Here is a 22,712-nt window from a genome sequence, read left to right on the forward strand (position 1 = left end):
ACAATATGGAGTGTGTACATTCACTTTGGGCTCCAAACACCTCCTCCTCTTTGTGGTTTCTTTTTGTTTCCGTAGCCCTGCGCTGTGTTTGAGGACAGATCTGATCTACATCGTCGGAGTTCTGTAAGCAGTTCAACTACGTCAGTGGCTAAATGTCTAAGCACTCTGAACATAGAACAGGCAGTTTTTCCCATCATTAGTTGGACAAGCGCATGGTACATTTGACAGAATGCCTCTTTTAACTGTGCGGTGTAAGGAATTTTCATTGGGATATAAATCTATGGCCCACATAAATGCACATGAAAGCTTTTAAAAATGCCTTTTATACCTGTTGCATACAAATTATGGTCAGAGGGGTGATTTAGGACAAATAGTGGCTGATCATCGGTATTCCAGGGGGGAAATAAAGGCACAAACTGAACTGCTCGCAGTGAAACATAAAACTATGACTTAACCCGCATAAAGCCGAAATATAACAGAAGGACACAGGAAGCCTTGTTCTAAATGCAGAGAGACTGCAGCAAAACAAAGGCCGAGTATTTCGGGATCCCAGAAGAAAGGCTGGAATACCACATTGGGAGGGAAGGAACCAGTTTCACCGAATTGACATGGACACACCCTCAGCTCCCCTGGGCTCCTCCGAAACTAAAGTGCTTCCCCATCTCTGTCTCTCCTTTGACTGTAGATCTGCTCACTGTGAATACAGTATTTAACAAACACTTGCTGCTTTCCATCCAATGACAGAAGTGGGAATTCCCTGGCTGACCGTAAGGGAGACACACTGTATACCCTGCTAAAAATCCAGTTCTAGTGTTTTGAATCATGGTTGGAAGTTTTTAGCTGGACAGTGCTTATCAGTAGCTGGTAAATCATCTTGGACCAGCAACAAACCAGTTACCAACTGGTCATAAGGTGATCAAAATGGGTTTTTAGAGCATATTAGTATTTTAAGGCTGCAAAAGTTAATGCATTAAATAGTATATTTAAAAAAAAGTCTTTTGAGTCTAGTGTTACTGCCTTCTAGTTACAATTTCATGTTTGATGCAAACGCGAGTTGCAAAGTTTTATAGTGTACCATTCGATTTTAAAAGTAACCCAGTAACTTTGTTTTCTCTGCAAGCATGTGAAAAAACGACCCACTCAGATTTCGCTCTCCTAGTGATGTAGGAAGGGGATCTTCTTATAATATTACCACCCCTTAATCTGCACGTTTCCACCCACGGCGCTGCCATTTTGTTTTCACAAGCAACAACGCTGTACCAGTCCTAACACTATGGCGAAAGTTCGAGGAAAGCATGCTAACTGTTCTGTCATTGGCTGCACAGACGAGCACTGAACACTATTTAGAGTGTTATTAAATTTAATTGCCTGCAAGTTGACCCTGGCAAGCTCGATTGCTAAAAAAACCTTTTCTGTCCAAACAATATTTTGGAAAAAATATTACACCATTCACAGATGAATTTGATAGCAATCATAAACGCTAGCCTGGTGTGTATTATGGCTCTGTTTGGCAAACAGGTCCGCTATGTATAGTGGGCGTTCATACAGGTTTTGCACAAAAGATTAACATAACAAAAGATTAACATCAACACACACTAGTCGATGAGTTGAATCAACTCCACAGCAACTACATAAATTTATTCACTAACCATTCAGAAACGTCCAGTTTCATTCTAAAAGTTGTAACTTCTTCCTGAGTCTCTCCATCAGTGTCGACTCCGGTTTGAACAATGTAAGGCTGAACACCGTTACTGGCAATCCTCATTTTGGCTGGAGGAGATTCTCCAGCTTTGTTGTTGTTGAGCAACCGAAGCACAAGCTGTTAAAGCTCCGCCCTCTTCTGGAAAGGGGGCCGGGGGCAGCAGCTCATTTGCATTTAAAGGGACACACACAAAAATGGTGTGTTTTTGCTCACACCCAAATAGGCACAAATTTGACAAGCTATAATAAATGATCTGTGGGGGATTTTGAGCTGAAACTTCACAGACACATTCTGGGGACAACAGAGACTTATATTACATCTTGTGAAAAGAGGCATCATTGGTCCCCTTTAATTTCTGGCATCATTTTTTTTATTTTATTTTATTATTCTACACAGGTGGTTTTGATTTTTCGTCCTGTTTACTGTGTTTTCATGTCATTAGTTTGCATTTTTTCTGAATAAAGTCTCTTAGACTTTTTTTTTTTTTTTGCAGTGTTGTCTTTTTTTTCCTTCTTTCTTCTCTTGAAATTGGGGGTTTCTGCACATTTCCAAATTCAAAGTACACATTTTACACTCTTTCCAGTAGTGGTAAATTCAGCCTTTCCCAGTTGAATGCAGCATAGCATTATACAATTTTAAAAAGTAAACTATATCATCACAATAATAAATCTATTGTGATGATATAGAATCAATGTAGCAGATGACACTCGTTTTTTAAATTTTGACCAGCCTGTGTAGATTTAGTATAAAAATATTAATTATAATGATAATAGTGCATTCATGGTTTCACATAAGTACCGTCTGGGTTTATTTTAGGTACATGTCATTTTAAAGGAGGCTCTGTTCACTCAATTTGTGCCTTCCTGCTAGGAAACTCCCTGTGCTTTTTTTTCTTTCTGCAGTATTTACTTAAGTGGGCTATAATTTGTGTTCTGTGAATCGGTTCAAGCGAGTGGTATGATCATATGATGAGCCGTGTCAGTCTGGACCAAATTAAGTCAGTCACACATGAATTTCTCTGTCTTTTTGATCAACTTGAGCACCCGTCGGTGCACAGATCTACCCCTGTAACTGTCAGGCGGCCCTTGTTAGTCATGATCACTAAGACATGCTTCACTGTTCTGTGGCTCATATACTTAAGGCAATAAGGAATTTTTCAAAACCCTCAAACTTTGGAATTGGCTTCCTTTCAATTCATGAGTTGCAATTAGAATTGGACTCACTGACAGGAAGTGGAACTGGAATTAGAGAACGTTCAATTTATTGAATCACAGTTCTATTAACTGGAAGAAAATATGAGTGTTCTTCCAATCTGGTCTATTAATTTTGTTACATATGAAGTATATAAAATCTATTACAAATTTCGACAGGTGACATTTTAAACAGATATCTGTGTTTATCTATGAGGTCTATAAAACCTTCAAAATTCAAAATTATTATTATTATTATTACTTCCAAATAAGGATTTCAACATTTAGTGTTTGTTTTAATGAGCCTTCCATTACTAGTAAAAAATGGCACTCCATCCATCCATCCATCCATCCATCCATCCATGCATCAATCAATCAATCAATCAATCAATCAACCAACCAACCAACCAACCAACCAACCAACCGGTCGGTCGGTCGGTCGGTCGGTCAATCGGTCAGCCGGTCAGCCGGTCAATCGGTCAGCCGGTCAATCGGTCAGCCGGTCAATCGGTCAGCCAGTCAATCGGTCAGCCAGTCAATCGGTCAGCCAGTCAATCAAATATTCCATCCATCAATCCGTCAATCCGTCAATCCGTCAATCCATCAATCCGTCAATCCATCAATCCGTCAATCCATCAATCCGTCGGTCAATCAATCAGTCAATCAATCAGTCAGTCGGTCAATCAATCAGTCAGTCGGTCGGTCAATCAATCAGTCAGTCAGTCGGTCAATCAATCAGTCAGTCGGTCAATCAGTCAATCAGTCAATCAAATATTCCGTCGGTCAGTCGGTCAATCAGTCAATCAAATATTCCATCCATCAATCCATCAATCAATCAGTCAGTCAATCAGTAAATCAGTCGGTCAATCAATCAATCAATCAATCAGTAGGTCAATCAATCAGTCAATCAATCAATCAAATATTCTGTCGGTCAGTCGGTCAATCAGTCAATCAAATATTCCATCCATCAATCCATCAATCACTCAGTCAGTCAGTCAGTCAATCAGTAAATCAGTCGGTCAATCAATCAGTCAGTCGGTCAATCAGTCAGTCGGTCAATCAGTCAATCAATCAATCAATCAATCAAATATTCCATCGGTCAGTCGGTCAATCAGTCAATCAAATATTCCATCCATCAATCCATCAATCAATCAGTCAATCAGTAAATCAGTCGGTCAATCAATCAGTCAGTCAATCAGTCGGTCAGTCGGTCAATCAGTCAATCATATATTCCATCCATCAATCCATCAATCAATCAGTCAGTCAATCAGTAAATCAGTCGGTCAATCAATCAATCAATCAGTAGGTCAATCAATCAGTCAATCAATCAATCAAATATTCTGTCGGTCAGTCGGTCAATCAGTCAATCAAATATTCCATCCATCAATCCATCAATCACTCAGTCAGTCAGTCAATCAGTAAATCAGTCGGTCAATCAATCAGTCAGTCGGTCAATCAGTCAATCAATCAATCAATCAAATATTCCGTCGGTCAGTCGGTCAATCAGTCAATCAAATATTCCATCCATCAATCCATCAATCAATCAGTAAATCAGTCAGTCAATCAATCAGTCAGTCAATCAGTCGGTCAATCAGTCAATCAATCAATCAAATATTCCATCCATCCATCCATCCGACCATCCATCCATCCATCCATCCATCCATCCAAACATCCATCCAAACATTTGACCATCCATCCATCTATCCAAACATCCATCCATCCATCCAAACAACCGACCATCCATCCATCCATCCATCCATCCATCCATCCATCCATCCATCCATCCATCCATCCATCCATCCATCCATCCATCCATCCATCCATCCATCCATCCATCCATCCATCCATCCATCCATCCATCCATCCATCCATCCATCCATCCATCCATCCATCCATCCATCGTGCTGCATGACCTTTCTGTAGTAAAGAAAGTGTTTTGTTTTTTTTCTACTTAGTTTCAGGAAGCCTTCAAAAGTGGATTGCAAGAGCAACCCAGACAATTATTGTGAAACAACAGGATGAAACTGACCTCACCCGATGCACTCTGTACGGGATCATTGTCCACTAAGCTCCAGTGTGACTGCTGGAGCTGAAAAAGATCAGTTCTTGTTAACATTTTAAGAAGCAGTCTAAACCACATAAGCTTGAAGGAAGTCTTGCTGAGCATGTAAGACCAGAGCACTGACTTTACTTTGGCAATAGTAGCCTGATGATTAAGAATCTTTGCCGCTGATGTACAAAAATTGCAGCTTTTATCCAAGATTGTGGTGACTTGGATGATTTGGAGGGTTTCTCAATGCAAAATATTGCTCACCATCGTTACTATGGTGCAATAGTCTTAACCCTGGGAAACTGTCTCTTCAGTCAATACATAAACCTACTGTAAGTCACTGTTATTTTAGTTTTGATTTTTGACATTTAGTTTTTATCATGATTTTATTTTCAGTCTTTTTTTTTTTTTTTTTTTGTTATTCTTATTAGTTTTCACTCCATCATTGTTAGGTTTTGCTTTTTTTTTCTTTCTTGTTTCAGTTTGACTTTTTATTTTAGTTTTAGTATTTTAGGGTTTCCAAAGTTTGTAATCTAAATAGTATAACTTAAAAATGTCTTACAGCGTTTATTTTATTTTATTTTATGCAATATTCACTTGAATGTACTTTCACAGTCTCAGATCTTTTCCTTTTTTTACGTCCACTTCAGGCCAATTCTGAAATAAAGAAAGAAAGAAAAAAGATCAAAGGATCAAAGAAAGATGGGAATAAGCACCAAAAGATCTAGAAAGCCATAGAGGAGAAGAGTTTACAAAATACTGAGAGCAGTTGAGGCGAGATGAGAGAGCATGTTAAATCTAGCAAAATGTGCTAAGGTTTAACATTTGGAGCAGTGGAGAAGAAAAAGCCTCCCAGCAGCACTATTATCATGCGTCTGATCTGCACACGGTTCTCAGCCGACCCGATCTTTACATTTGTATCTAGATTTTGTTGTTGCTGAGGGGAGTTTATCCGTGAAATTATCTTACCTGTGAATTTGCATGCTGGCTTTAATTGTGTGTTGTTAACTTCACTGAAAATCTCTGCTTTCCATCAGATGTGGTTGTAAAAACTTCTGCATGGGACTTCTTGGCAAAGGAGACACCGATAACAGAGATAGGTGATCTAGATAATTCCCTTTCTGCTTAACAGACTCTGTGTTGTTCCTCCAGCGGTTGTACTGCATCTAGTGTGACCAGCGAGGGCCGTAATGGGTTTGGTGGTGGTCATGCTAGATGGACATAACGAGGCGCTCAAAAGCACATGCCAAGCGTTCTCGCTCAGTGTCAGCGGAGCGGATGCGCTCTAGTTAGCGGTTGAGCCTCAGCTCTGGGAGGCCGTTTTGGGGGCTGCAGTAGTGCAAAATCTACAGCTGGGGTATAATTTCCCTCTATCTTTATTGCTCTTGGAAGACAGACTTCGAGAGTGTTTTTTCTCAAGAATTGAGACAGACATGTAGGGTCTCTTGCGGAACACAGAGATTTGATGATTCACATTACGTCACTAACCACTCAGACCTCAATAGCCTGAGGTTTCGCCTTTCAGCAGAGGCTGTTTTGAATCTCCTTTAGGTTTTGGATTATTCCTTGGATGCCGTTCACATTTATTTTTTAATGCATTATTTAGCAAAACTATGGTAGCTTGTTTCTGCCACTGAATTAAAAAAAAAAAAAAAGGTTTACTTTTGACTTTTTATCTCGAAATTGACTTTTTTTTTCTCAGAATTTTGATATAAACTCACAATTGCGAGTTATAAAGTCAGAATCATGAGATATAAAGTCAGAATTGTGTTATATAAAGTCAGAATTGTGTGATATAAGGTCAGAATTGTGATGTAAACTCTCAGTTGCGAGTTATAAAGTCAGAAATTGAAGGCAGAATTGTGTGATATAAGGTCAGAATTGTGATGTAAACTGTTGCGAGTTATAAAGTCAGAAATTGAAGGCAGAATTGTGTTATATAAAGTCAGAATTGTGTGATATAAGGTCAGAATTGTGATGTAAACTGTTGCGAGTTATAAAGTCAGAAATTGAAGGCAGAATTGTGTTATATAAAGTCAGAATTGTGATGTAAACTCTCAATTGTGAGTTATAAAGTCAGAATTGTGTGATGTAAACTCACAATTTTGAGATATAAAGTCAGAATTGTGATGTTAACTCACAATTGTGAGTTATAAAGTCCGAATTGCGATTTATAAAGTCAGAATTTTGTTATAAAGTCAGAATTGTGAGTTATAAAGTCAGAATTGTGTGATGTAAACTCACAATTGTGAGATATAAAGTTACAATTGTGTGTTATAAAGTCAGAGTTTGCGAGATATAAACTCCTTTTCTCAGAATTGTGAGTTTATATCTCGGAATTCTGACTTTTTTCCCCTCAGAATTGGACTTTATAACTCGCTATTGCTCGTTTATATCTTACAATTGTGAGAAAAAAAGTCAGAATTAAGAGATAAAAAAAAGTCAGAATTGTGAGTTTATAACTCGTAATTCTGACTTTATTTCTCGCAATTCTGAGAAAAGTCAGAATTGTGAGATAAACAGTTGCAATTACCTTTTTTTATTTTTTATTTACTGGCGCAAACAAGCTTCCGTACAAAACACATCAACAAACTTTTCCTTTTCAGTCACCTTCTTAAGGTTTTTTTAGGTTGTGAATGGTTCCCTGGATGCTGGTCACATCTTTTATTTGCATTAAATCTCCCGACTTCTTCAACCGTGCCATCGAGTTCAGCGGTAGTTTAAAGAACCGCAAGGTTTCCCGTTACTGGAAAAGTAAAGCGGCACATAGCGATCTCAGAGCTATCTTGCCCGTGTCTTGCCATCTCTACATTGTGATTTCTTGTGTTCTTGTGCCATCTCAGACTTACATGGGTATTCTGAGGTTAGCCAGACTCAGGCTGGCCCATGACATCATGGATTCCTTGGGGCCAGAGTCCTCATAAATAAATACCTTTCTCTGGCTCGGAGTTGACGGGGGAATAAACTGTGCTGCGGATCCTGCGCTAAACTTCTGTATATGGTCCTCCTCGGCCACTGGGCAGATTCCCCCCTCGTTCACAGTGACACTGGAGCTATGCAGTCTTGTCTTAATATTTACCCAAGATGTTTAGTGATGCACCTACACACTGGACAAAGCCCTTGTCTTCTCTTTTACTCTTTGGCGCTGTTTAATCTGTGTATGACAGGATTACCTAACCAAATATTGTACACCTTGCATTTACATTTATGCATTTGGCCAAGATTATTGTATCAATACTTTCATGCTTTCCCTGGGAACTGAACCCATGACCTTGGCATTGGTAGCACCTATGCTCTTATTTTTATTTTTGATTGATTGTTTATATGTATTGAAATAAAATCATTATACTCCAAAAAAAATTCTGGGTTAAAAACAACCCAAGTTGGATTGAAAATGGACAAACCAAGTGGTTGGGTTAAATGTGTGCCCAACCTGCTGGATAGTTTTATTTAACTCAACTATTGTTTAATAATTACTGTATTGCTTGCTTAAAATGAACCCAAGGTTGGAAATTGTAATTATGTGTCTGATTTTTAATTTCCAACCTATTTTTTTGGGTTCATTTTAAGCCACAAATATAGTGATTTTGAAACAACAGTTGGGTTAAATTAAACTGCCCAGCACATTTGGCAAACCTTCAACCCAACTGCTGGGTTAAAACAACTCAATTGCTGTGTTTTTCCATCTTCAACCCAAATTGTGTTGTTTTTAATCCAGCATTTTTATTTATTTATTTTTATTATTATTATTTTTTAGAGTGTAGTATATAATGCACTTTTTTTGCACTTTTTTCTTGGCTCTTAAGATTATTTGAATCATTAGTGAGTGCATTTTCTTGAATTAAACTGAGTAAAATACATAGGTAACTAGGTAGATAAAAATATTGCTGTTCATTAATATGCATCATTATATTGGTGCCTAGAGATAAAAAATGAGTCACTCTTTATTCTGAATCTGGAGAACAAACCTTCATGTGTTTTGCAGATATGTAATGTGGAAAGATGTCATTGGGAGAGATTTCCTGAAGTCTTTTCACTCATTTATGCTTGTCAGTGTCTTACCTGCTTTCTTTCTTCTGTTTCCTTCACCACAGGCCCCCAGCAATGACCTCCCCCTGAAACATATAGAGACAACAGTGAGTATTTCAACCTGTGTTTGAATGTTTGCATGTGTATGTATGTTTTCTTAATATAAGTATGGCCAATGACATATTTTGTAGTTCACACTGGTCCCACAGATCACTGCTCTTCCATCAAGCAAGTGTTAATCCATAAACTGTTCCCTTTCACTCACCTTCTTTAAAGTGAACATTGTTGGGTCAGTGTGAACATGACGGTTATGTTCCAACATTCTGAGTACAACAGCCAAATGTAGAATGTTTGAAGTGTTGCCGTTCGTTGGGTCAGTTTGAACACAGTGTAAAGTCATTACTGACAGCTTCAGAAATAACGGCTTTAAGATATAAATATTTAGGTCTTTAGCTAACACTGTTGCTATGCAGCTTCTGTAGTCTAAACTTCACCAGTCTAAACCTCACGGAGTGCTGAAGCTCAAATTATTGGTTGGATTAGCTAAACACAGCCTCACTGGGGCTATAATGACTGCCCAATGAATAAGCTTTAAAGGGACAGTACACTCAAAAACAAAATAAAAAAAATCATTATTTACTCACACTCATGTCATTCCAAACCTGTATGATGTTATTTATTCCACAGATGACCACATCTGACACTTTTAACTTATTTCATGTTGTTTTTAACATGTTTGGAATGACATGAGGATGAGTAAACAATGACAGACTTCATTTTTGGGTGACTATACCTTTAACCGATTAGCAGAGGAGATCTTAGTTGCAGCTCAAGCATGTGTGTTCACTTGTGCCGCTGCCCCCCCTCTCAGAAGCCCCCTCCATCCACCCCGTTCCTCATCCCCCTCATGTCTGGGTGAAGAACACTCACACCAGACGCAGCTGTGGATGACTAACTGCCTTGATCCAAATAAAATTCAGACTTTCGTTTGGAGCCGTCCATATGAGCAAGAGTATGCTGGGAGATTTAGGGACAGAGCAACAGACTCTTATAATCCCCCTGAAACATCATTAGATTGTTTTATTGATATAATATTGAGCTGGAGTGTAGCCAGAGGAAATGGCGTAAAAAGGAAAGCCCTACATGTACTCAGGGGTGTAAGAACAATCTGAAAAGTGGGTGGGGCGTTATAAAACTTAACGTTTAACGTTCACTGAGTAGTCCAACAGTTTACTGCTTCGCTGGCAAGTCTGTTACCCAGAGTAGAATAACTGCTTAGTGCTTACCATGTTTTCGTCCATTCCACAGCCAGTTGGTAGAGGCATCTGACCTTTCTTAAAATCATTAATTTATGTGATTGGCTAATATATATATATATATATATATATATATATATATATATATATATATATATATATATATATATATATATATATATATATATATATATATATATATATATATATATATAATATACAGTGGTGGCTCGTGAGTTTTAAAATAGAGTTTTGAGTTATTTTTTTTTTTAGTTATGTTTGTAATTTTAAGTAACTTGAAGTACTGAGTTAGCTAACTCGTACATTTTGATAGCAATTAACATAAAATATTTATTTAATTCACTTTTTTATTGCAAATCAAATGAGTTAGGCCTATTTACTTACTGTAAACCCTAAGAAATACAAAAAAAATGCCAATTTGCTAACATGTTAACAATAGCATGGTATATAACACTTACTGAATAAGTACAGCAACTTAAAACATGTAACTTACCTGCTCTCATACCAAGCTGCATTCGCTACTTGTCACCATGATGGTAACTCTCCCAAAATCCACATTAACAGAAACTCTTCTAAATTAGCATAAAAAAACATTAATCACTACAAAAACATTATATAACACTTAATTTTAGCATTTACTCTCCCTTTTGAGTGTCATAGGCCAAGCATGCTAGGAAATAGATATCCTAGTCCAGTTTCAGTTAAACTTAAGTTAGTCTAAATTAAAAGAAATGAGTTCATAAAACTCAAAACAATGAAACAGTTCAGTTTACTTGAAATATGTCAGTGCTGTGAACTGAAAAGAAAATACTCAGCAGTTAATTTAACTGAACTAATTTGGTCAATTTAAGTTTGTCCTACTCAAACCAATTAAGTATTTTGAGCATAAGGGTTTATAGTGTATCCTAACTGATTTAAATTGGCTTTTTGTACTTTTATAGACAAAAAATGAAAGAAAATGACTTATACAGCAAGATAATAAAATACAATTTCACTCACCTGGCCTATCACTTGAAGCAAACATCCATCCCTCCTTAAATGTCTGTGTTAAAAGAGCGAGTTTAGTGATGCCTGGCTGCTGTAGCCTATATTTGCAACTTATGTCTGGGGTCTTCCTTCATTTGTAATTTGTAGACTGTTTGAATGGTAACTTGGTAAATTTGTTGACGATATTCAATACCAATAAGATATTTGGTACATTATCAGCGCAGCGGTGGCAGTTCAAATAAAAATCACGTTATTCAGCTAATTTATGTCTCTACGATGATTGGTTGATATATCAAGTGAGGCTAGCCTCCCCTGTGTTGTATTTTTTCTCAACTGTCCTAAGCACTGAATGTAAAACACTCGATGGTGATTGGCTAATTTTTTACCAACTGAGGCAAAAGACAAGATTCTCCCCCTCCCCTTCTCTATCGGCGTAGCGGTTGTAATGACATCGGCAGATTCGGCACGTTCGTGAAAGAACAGCCGTGCTTTTAATTTTAGCAACATGTTATGGTGTTACAAGGGGGAAAATTACAAACTAAAAATACACACTCTGAGACATGAAATTAAACTGTGAATTTTATTAACATTAAATTATCATTTAGCCGGCGCTGGTTGCTAAACCCTTATAGTTGCTGTGGTGTTTTCACAAACTCTACTGTTCTGTACAGTATTTTGCTTATTGGTAGCTGAATTCATGATCAGAATAGTCGAAATATGAAGTAAAAGACGTAAAGGAGTTTGGGATGTTTTGAACTCTGTAAATGATGGATGGGCATTGGTGGTAGTCGGTGCAGTTTCTACACACACATGTTCATGTTCTTTGTGCTTTTCCACTGTATGCATGAGTAGGAACTTTGAGTAATATCCTTTTTAAATTTAAAATGCCACTGTTAGAACACATGCAGCTTATATTCAGTGGAATGATTCACTTACAGATCAGCATAAATTATTTGCCAAATACTCCTGGATCTTATTTAGCTTGAGAAAGGAAGTATCGTTTTACAAACTGGATTTTTTTTTTTTTTTTTTTTTTTTTTCCCCACCCAAAACTGACAGACAGCTATTCTAGGTTTAATTAGATATGCATCAGGACATCTTTGACTATTTTTTTATTTATTATTATTAATATTATTAATGGCATTTGCATAGCATTTTAAGATGACAAATCGAGTTAAAAAAATTTTCTCAGGACGTTGAGCCTGTGTTTTAAATGCAAAAAGGTTTCTTGTGTATTCGCACCTAATCCTTTCCATACACCGCTCATTTCTGTTGCTGTTTCTGACTCATTTTGTACAAATGTACAAATTAGCATCCTTCTCTAAATGAGTCACAGTTTTAGAAACCTTTTTGTTACTGTTAATATTGCATTCATGATTGATCATTGATCATTTATGAGAATTTGCGTCACTGATTATTTCTGTGGAAAATGAACTGAAATTGTAGCCCTTATTCCCCCTCTTAAAGTAAGAAAGCCTTTGATATAAGTGAGATTTAACCAAGCAACCTTAAACATGGCATGCTGGGGTTCTAAGGCACATTTGTAAACTTAATTCAAACTGATTCCTCCAGGCTCCTTTGGCTTTAGTGCCCTGATGCCAAAACACTGGATATTGCTGTGAATGAAAATATGTTGAGCTTCTCATTCATCATGCTGCATTATTCTTGACATTCTGTGTTTCTGTAAATAATCCAGAATAAAGCTCTGTAGATGTTTGGAGCAGTGTATGTTTGCGGCTTTGTCAGGCAGTATTACTCATTCTTGAGGCATCATGGGAGACGTGCACCACCCTCACCTCTAGGGTCTCTCATGGTCAGTTAGTTGTGGTTCTGCTGATGTCTTTGATTCACAATAACAAACCCTTTGAATCTCAAAGTCATTTTGTCATATGATTTCCCATGTCATGTTTTCTTTTTCTGTCTAGATCAAGAGCTTAGTTTTCAAGGAGAACATGTTTTTCTCTCATTTCTTGAGATATATTTTGAAATTGTCTTTGGTTTGACTATAGTCATTGGACTTTACATATTATTCATTCTGGCTCTGATCTGGATGAGTCGTATTATGAGGAATCACATTTTTCCTCATCTTTTGAGATAAAGGCTTCATTGTACTGTGAAAACTGTAACTTTCAGAACATTTATTCAAGACTAAACCGCAAAAATCGTTTCTGATCTTCTGACGTCAAACGGATGAAAACAGTAGCATACAACGGTCCACATTTACACGTCAACAAAACCTATTTGGCATTCATAAATTTGCCATAAATTTGCATATGCCCATTGGTGCAGGATGAGTCATCAATATTTAGGTCTTAAAAATGTACATTTTAAATGTGTAAATGTGCATTTTGTCAACTATTAAGAGTGCACTAGGATAAAAATGAATAATAAAAATGGGATGTAATAGTGTGAGCTTAACATTTCAGTGCAGATTTGTTTTGTGAATTCATCACAATATGATGCTGTCATTTGCAAAGAGGCTGTTATTGAAAGACAAGGCTGTTAAAAACTGTATTAGACATGATATAAAATGTGAAGCACATATATGAGCACATGCAGCTAATGTTCATAGCTCATGAATATAACATGACGGTTGGTTTAAATGTTTGCCCAACCTGCTGGGTAGTTTTAGTTTTATTTGACTCAACTATTGTTTAATAGTTACTGTATAGCTTACTTACTGCACGTGACACGACACCGCGACACACGATAAAAGGTATCCCTTCCATGTTAATCTGAGTTTTTGTCCTAACCAGCCACGATGGCGACACACAACGATTCTATTTTAGTTTCTATTTCTCCGCAACATCACGGCTGGAACAGCAACACAAAGTATGGTAGTGATAATATCAGGTATCAGCTGTATATGTGCTTTATTTAATGTTAAAGGCATCTAATGTGAGTCTGAATATCATTCTGTCTTCCTAGCTTTTTAGTTATAATGAAAACAACACTGGCTAATTCACCTCAGATCTTGAAATTAAAGAAATGGGCACAAGAATGCGCACAAACAAGCATGTTCTATGATAAAAAAGATTGTTTCAGTCACTCCGTATGTACTTTTAAATAATGTTTAAATGGTGTAATGTTTATGAATTTTACTATATACTTGCCCATTTCATTGTGCCTGATGTGCTCTTGCCGAGAGAGGCCGCCCACACTCTCATCTGATTGGCTGTGGTTTGATTGGTTTTATTGCTTCTCATTTTTACATAGTGTCTAGTGTGGACAGTCAAATAGTTTTTAATCAGCCATATAGTAATGTATAAAGAATAGTTGGGTTAAATAAAACTGCCCAGTACGTTGGGCAAACATTTAACCCCACTGCTGGATTAAAACAACCCAATCGGTTTGTCCATTTTCAACCCAACTTGAGTTGCTTTTAACCCAGCGTTTAGAGTGTAGATTTGCAATGTTAATAACTGTGGAAATGCATCATCACACCTTGTGAAAAGGGTCCATTTCGCATGCAAAGTGAACGTTTACATAGAAGTCTTAAAGATATGGCAGCAAAAGAACAAAGCCTGCTTCAGGGTCAGCTAGAGGATGGAAAATGCTCATGAAAAACTATTACAGCTATTTTTAGTATCCTAAGTGGACCTCAGGGATAAAAACTATGTATACACCAAAAAATTGCTATTTGACTACTTTATATTCTTTATATACTACATATATATTCTAGAGAAAGTGAGGTGATGGGCCGTGGTTTACTGGAGGTGACACAACTGTGAATAGTTGAAGCTGTGAGGTCAAAATGATCATCTCCTCCAGTCAGCTGCTGAGTGTGTGACCCAGAGAGAGAGCAAAGGCTAGACCGAAGATCCAAACAAACGCGGGTGGCAGCAGCGCACACACGCACGGCATGGGAAAGAGGGAGGGGAGAGGTGCCGAGGAAAAAGGAGGGGCCGGAGAGGGAGGCGGGAGGGAACAAAACAAGGGAAAGAGTAACTCTGCAAGTGGGAGAAGGAAGAACGCTGCGGTCCGCTTAAGTTTGACGCCAGGCATGTGGCATCCTCGGCACAGCGCAGAACCAAAATAGAGCCAGGAACGTGGGGCACGCTTCGGGAAAAGGGGAATGCAAGGAGAAGGGAAGCGTTACTTCCCGACCATGAATCCCAGCGGCTCCCTACGGAGGCGCTTGTCCTCCTTGCGTGATGCGTGGAGGTGGAGTACGGGTTACCTGTTTAAGGTAGGCCTTCAGGTTTCCGCCTAACTTCGATTGTACGCTTTTAAAAATAAAGGTTCCAAAATGAGGCTTCCGCAGCGATGCAGTAGAAGAACCATTTTGGGTTTTCAGTGAACAGAACTTTTTTGCAATGGAAAGGTTCCATGGAATCACAAATGCCAATCAAGAGCTTTTATTTTTAAGAGTGTAGGTCTTTGTGCAGTGGCAACTTTTTCCTCAAAGCTATCCCTCGCTTTCTTCCCTGTGCTCTCTGATTGTTCATTTGCCGGGCCCGCTCGAAAGCAGCATTTCCAGCTGGTTTTGATCAAGCCTGGCTGAGACCCCCTCCAACCCCCCACCCACCCTTTCTTGGCCGTCCTTCTGGGGGTCGCAATTATCGGCTGATTAAGGGAATGTTTTTGGAACCGGGCACGGTGTGGCGAGAGATGGAAGGTGGACCCTGTGGATTGAGTTTGCAATGCCAAGGGTGTTTTACTCAAGCATGTCGCAATGTCTTTCTCGGGCTATAAGTAAGCATTTTAGTTTGGCTTATTTGTGCTTTATGAGTGTTCATAATGGCCTGGCCCAGTAATCTATACACACAAAAGTGTGTTAAACTACAAAATGTGTTAATGGACTTTCACAGTCGGATCATTTATAGCTTGATTGGTCTCTAAATACTATATGTGCAAACAATATTGTAGTAGATTTTGTTAGGTTCTTGGAAAAGAGGATTATTTAGGAAACTAATGCTGTGTGAGAACATTTTACTTAACAAATTCTCCTAGACAGAAAGAAAAATGGTGTAGGATTTACTTTGAAACAATTGTCTTACTCTGTAATTCTTTGAGAAATTTACTAGCAATTTCTAAGCATTGAATTAAGTAATTACACATTGAATTAAACATGGCATTTTGAAGTAGAAGGACTACCAAAAATAATTTTGGGAAAAAAAAAAAAAAATACAGCATAAAATAAGCACTTATTCACCCAAAAATAAAAAGCCTATCATCGTTTACTCACCATCATATCATTCCTAACCAGTATGACTTACTTCCTTCTGTGGAAAGAAGATATTTTCAAGAATGTTTCAACCATTTTTGTGCAATGAAAGTCCATGAGACGTCACAGCAATTTTGGACCCCATTGACTTTCATTGTATGGACACTTTCTTAAAAATGATCTTCTTTTGTGTCCCACAGAAGAAATAAAAAAAGTCATATAGGTTTTAAAGGCATGAGGGCGAGTAAATAATGACAGAATTTTTGTTTGACAGTTCCTTTAAGTCTTTAAGTAAAATGTCCAGGGACCATTTCTAGAGCTGAAAATGTCATGGGAATTAGCGGATGTGTGTACATTTATTGATGTTTTGATGCATTTCATTGCTTTTTTGGGGTGTGTGTTTGGGGGGGGGTGTCTTGACAACAATTGCATGAGTTTGGGGCGACACTATATGTGTGCTGGCCAGTGGCAAATAGGTTCAGAAAAACTTTTTTGATTTTGCAGTGCCATTCCATTCCTTTTTGTTGTTGTTGTTTTTGTTGTTTGTTTTTTAGATTTATTTTTGGCATTTTTGCCTTTTTATTATGATAGGACAGTATGTAGACAGGAAGCGAGGGATCGGGAAAGGTCCGCAAGCCGGGATTCGATCTCGAACAGCGCTATACCTAGGTGCGCTGCCCACGAGGCTATTGGCACAGACGCCATTTTTTAACCAAATGGAATACCAAATGGGTTTATTAGATAACATAATCTTGGCAGTTTCTTTAGTAAATGTTATAGTAAAATATTAGGCATCGCTCATTAAACAATTACACAGTTGAACCGGATTCAAACCTCAGTATGTTGTTATCTTTTTGGAGACATTTGAACTTGAAATTTTCCCATCATTTCATTTCCTCAAGTTGTTCTATACTATTCTAAGACTGCTACATATGGGAAACCACATGCAAAGTCTATACAGTTTCCAGAAAAGGCCCCAGCACTCTGTATAATTATACGTTGGATTCTGGGTTTTCTTAGTAAGCATTGTTCCTTTTTAGTCGTGTCAGTTATGCACTAGTATGTCATTTAGACGGTGAGCATAGGCCACGCATCTTTCAAGGCTTCTCCTACTTTTGTGAGACTCAGGGTGAGACCATTAACACTTTTCTTAGTCTCTAGATGTGATATTAAAGGTGAAGCATGTATTTTTGTCCCACTACCAGCACCAAACCCAACTACAAAAAAATATTACACACTTCACCTTTCAATGTCTCCTGTGTGAAATCCATATAATTTCGTTCCCTCACTTCACCTCACCTCACAGGCTGTCATTGCCTTTACAGTATATACAACTGAAATGATATGTTCAGTGATACAGATCAGCACACTCACATCAGCTCTCTTCAACTTGTATTAACACAGTTTTACATATGGAGAAACACAAAACAAAAATGAACTGTCCAAACAAATGGCCTTTTCATTGGTGTAATCAGCAGAACAGCCTGAGCTCTGGAGATGAAGAGTAAACCTCCGCAGTGGATAACTGGTTTACGGTCATTTTTAAACAGGAAATGGGCTAAAAGCATCTGGAAACTGTCGTATTTGTGAGATTATTATTAGTCCGCTGTATTAGCCAGGCTGAATAATTGGGCTTTATTTGGTCATTTTGAGATTATCTGCATAAGCTGAACAGAGTGTTCGCTGTCTGTTGGGTTGATTCCAAACTCCACCAAAAGCTTTGTTGTATTGTTTTATTAGATTTTTGAGCAAATATTGCATACAATTCATTTTGTATGTCTTTACAGTCATTAAATTGTTTTGTGAATATATTGGCATTAAATCAGATTAGTTCACTTTCAAATGAAAATTAGCCCAAGCTTTACTCACCCTCAAGCCATCCAAGGTGTACATGACTTTCTTTTTTCTGATGAACACAATCAGAGAAATATTAATAAATATCCTCCCGTATTCCATGTACAAAGAAAGTGTAAAACTTTCAGTTCTTGCAGTTCACAAAGCTTACACTACGTCCTATGCCTTCCCTATTGAACTTATGGGAAAAGTGTAACTGAAGTGATGCCAGTTTACACTTTCTTCGTAACTTAAATATGGAAGACGGTCTGGCGGAAGCTAGATATTTTACTTCATAAGTTGTTTAAATATGGATATTACTTTTTAAACAAACACATCACTTCACTTCAGAAGGCCTTCATTAACCCCCTGGAGCCGTGTGGAGTACGTTTATTATGGATGGAAATATTTTCTTAGTCATGGGTCCCGTCCACTGTCATTATAAAGCTTGGATGCGTCAGGATATTTATTGATATTTTTCCGATTATGTTCATCAGAAAGAAGAAAGTCATATACACCTAGGATGGCTTGAGGGTGAGTAGCTTGAATTGAACTATACACCTTTGCCTCATTTAGTATAGGCGGATCTATGAATATGATAATTAGCCCTGTCTCCACCCACTTACACCAGCTCAGAGATCCACTCGGTCAACTTACTGAGGTAAATGCTGCACAAAGCTTTTTACTACATCGGACACATAAGGGTTATTAATTTGATTAGCCTTTTGCTTGACTACATTATCAAACAGCTAATAATGTGTTGCTAATGTTACAGACAGCTGTCTTCTAACAATCATATCCTTAGATATGCTTTGAACAACTCAGAACGGCATATAGTTCATCATAGCATCATAATATGCATCATACACCCACTATATTGCTAAATCTACATGATTTTTCATATCAACAGAAAAATATACCAGGATAACCTGGCTTCTCTCGAGACTCCCCTGCTAGTTCACTGTTAATGATATGCTAAAGCCCGCCGGCACATTGATGTGATTGGTTACAAGGTAGTTTATGACGTCACAGACACCAGCGATTTCAAACCGTGCTTTTGAAACTGTCTTTAGATCACTGCAGTTTTAAAAAGAAAATACTCGGCAGTGGTGTCGACTTATGAATTTGCACATGGTTTGTCTTAAAGCAGATTAAAAACACCATATAGACACATAAACAACATTAAAAACTTGATTTTCACCACAGGGGGACTTTAAAAATGTTTGGATTTGTAAACTCAATACTTTTTTCAGTATTAATCAAAACTGACAGCAAATATTTACATGCATGGTCTCGTCTCGCATCTATTTATGCATATGTGCATTTACGCTGCATAAACATTGTGTGTGTGTTGTGTTGAGTGCTGATTCTCATACATATCAACAGCAAATCAGTTCTTTACCTCTATTTTTTTCTGACTGATGTTTCCTTCAGGAATCCTGAATCTAATTCATGCACTGGATTTCCTCAACTAAATTTTTATAATTCTAACTCAGTTTCTTTTCTTTTAGGGCTCAACCAAATCCTCCAAGAGCATGGAGTCTCGACGCAGACCGTCCAGGTAAGAGATGTCATCGTCTTCATCAGAAATCAGTTTAGTCAATATCTCATGTGTTGCTATGTGCCGCTTTAGTGAAATCTCAAGGGATCTTCATAGCATTCCTAATTCCAGCCCTGTTTGACATCTGACTCTGCTTGGATCAGTCTCACATTCTTAATCGCAGTTTATGAGTGCAAAGAATAAACAAGTTTTAAAGCATCTACACAGTCTCTAGGCGTAAGTTATGTTGTCCTAATAGGGCTTCTCTCCCACATATATTAGATAAATAATGATACCTTTATCTTGAGTGATCGTTTGCTATAGATACTGGCAGCGAAAGAGACACTGCCCACCTGTGGGGAAAACATATCCCTGTTATCATACTTATGCATGCATTTCTACCAGAAAATATCTTATGAAGACCTCTAGGATGCAAACCAAAAGATAAGATTATTCAAAACAAATGAAAGATTGGTCTTAGGTTATATAACACTTGAGTTGATCTCTGATCCATTCCGATGGTCTTATGTATCTCAGCTGTTGGGTGTGTTCATGCCAGGCTGTGAGAAGATGCTTTGTGAAATGCATCACTACAAATAGCTCCCATTTCAGCTACCAGGGGGGATTTTAACTTTTTATTTACATGGGCAGCTATTTTATTTGTCTCTTGTTTTGGGAAACTGTCCATTTGGACACAACCTTAAAATGAGACCCTTTGAGACCCCTTTGTTTTTCTGCCAAAAAGAGTATTACTGCTTTTTGTGGCAAGGAATTTTTCAATAGTAGATGTGTTTGTGGAGTACCATGGTTTAATTGATTTTGGAGAATGAATTGCACCCGCTGATAGCACTATTTTATTTGCATGTGCTAATCTGTGTTATTTTAGCTTCCATTTAACTCAGGAATTATGCAAAACAGTTAACAGTGCAAACATACCCACATATTATATGAAAAGCAAAAGCTTTTAATTCATCTATGCCTTTTCCATCACTTGATGAACTTATTCCATTCTCAGTTTCAAATGTACTTTTGTTTTATGAATCAAATAGTGCCATAACAGTGACGTTACTTAAATAAAGCACAGTTTCAGTGCACTTAAAACCTGGTTATGATGGGTTATGTTTATTGATCAAGGATGTACAAACCTTACAGGCTTTCAAAATGATTGTGGGAACAGAGGGAAATCCTTAACATTAAAAGATTGTTCGGACATTGCTACGCCTTGTATTTTCTCTTGAGAGCTGTGCAATGTTAAATCTGTTTTCTCAGACACTGTGGTGCAAGAACAATGTTTATATGTCATGTACCATTCACAATCTTGGTTTATTTACATTTATTTCTCTGAAATGCACTGAATGTAAATCGCTTTTCGATTAAAATCAGCCGTAGAGAGATTTACATGATTTACTGTGACTGCAATGCCCAGAAAACATGACGACATCCAGATTTTCCTATACATGGCTTCATTCATTGCTCAAAAAGGGCAAAAATGGACCTCTCCAATGGGTATCTTTCCAAAAGCTACAATGCCTGAGTTCAAACACTGACCGTAATTTACTAAAGGTTTGCATGCTCTGCTCCAAAACATAGTGAGCTGCATTACTGTGAGCTTCCTGCGTCACTAAAGCAAACAGGAAACAAACTCACGATTGATTTCAATAGAGCTGTGTTGGCATTGTGTAAAATTAACAATATTTATTTTTTCTAAGCTAGTCACAATGCACTGTAGGATTCTCCAAAAAGAGAATTCAGCCTACCTATTTGAACAGTTTTCATTTTGGGAGCACACTAAAATGCTGCCTACTTAGGAATCTTACTAGGTTTTGGAACGGAGCCCTGGATTTAAAGATGGCCGTCGTCTTGCTGTAGTACTTCTCTCTGATTGCCTTGAAATCAGACCTGAGGAGAGAGTGAGGTCAGAGATGGGGGGCCTGATTGTGGTTTCATCCTTGGCAGACCTACACCTCACCAGTGACCAAATTGTTTTCTTTGGTCTGCACTGCTGCACACATGGAATGCAGGATATTTTCATATCTCTTTTGTTTATCTCTGCGATCAATCTTTCCCCACTATTTTTTATTCAAGCCATACTGAACATCAGATATGTGTTTAATAGACTGTTCAGTGCTGACATGTTTGAGGTGAGGCGTTCTTCTGAAAAAACATGGTGATATTGTGATGTCATTTACTATGAGACACAAGACTATTGTGAATATTGTGAATTGCCTTTGTTGCACACCGAAAAAAGCAAGTGATTTGCTGTAGACTGATGTTGTGTAATCGTTTTCTGATTTTTGCAGGAGTTTGAGTTTGATCCAGGCCATGGAGGAAAACTATGAGGTGGACCTGGTCTACATCACAGAACGCATCATTTCTGTGACCTTCCCCAGTAATGTAGAAGAACCGAGCTACAGCGCTAACATAAAGGAGGTGGCCACCATGCTACGCTCTAAACATGGTGACAACTACTTGGTGAGACCTCGAAACTTACACTTTATTTTGATGGTCTACTTTAGATGTTCTACTAACTAAGTAACTTTGAAACATTAGAGTATCAGTAGACTGTAAGTTTAGGGCTAGTTTTCAAGTTAGTACACTCTAAAAAATGCTGGGTTAAAAACAACCCAAGTTGGGTTGAAAATGGACAAACCCAGCAATTGGGTTGTTTTAACCCAGTGGTTGGGTTAAATGTTTGCCCAATATGCTGGGTAGTTTTATTTAACTCAACTGTTGTATAAAAATTACTTTATTGGTTGCTTAAAATGCACCCAAAATATGCTGGAAATTAACATGTATTAATATGTTTAATAAATTAGCATTTATTAATAAGATAATGAATAATTAACAATAAACATTTATTAAATTGCTTATTAATAAATGTACACCTTTTGATTATTATTGTTGCCTCTAGTAATTGTGTCTGATTTTGGATTCATT

The 22,712-nt window shown here is 37.7% G+C and overlaps 1 protein-coding gene across 10 annotated transcripts in view; it reads left to right on the forward strand.

Moving 5' to 3' along the window:
- tns1b (tensin 1b) overlaps positions 1 to 22,712 on the forward strand; it is a 293,434-nt gene that overhangs the window by 192,157 nt on the left and 78,565 nt on the right. For 9 of the 10 annotated variants that reach the window (XM_067408603.1, XM_067408600.1, XM_067408602.1 and 6 more), the window contains 3 exons: positions 9,037 to 9,078; positions 19,747 to 19,796; positions 22,076 to 22,247. In XM_067408603.1, coding sequence (XP_067264704.1) covers positions 9,037 to 9,078; positions 19,747 to 19,796; positions 22,076 to 22,247 — 264 coding nt within the window. Of the gene's footprint in view, positions 1 to 9,036; positions 9,079 to 15,270; positions 15,425 to 19,746; positions 19,797 to 22,075; positions 22,248 to 22,712 lie in introns of those variants that run through there. The other variant, XM_067408605.1, reaches the window with a different exon arrangement.

Source organism: Chanodichthys erythropterus, chromosome 14 (assembly GCF_024489055.1).
Source record: "Chanodichthys erythropterus isolate Z2021 chromosome 14, ASM2448905v1, whole genome shotgun sequence".
Taxonomy (NCBI): Eukaryota; Metazoa; Chordata; class Actinopteri; order Cypriniformes; family Xenocyprididae; genus Chanodichthys; species Chanodichthys erythropterus.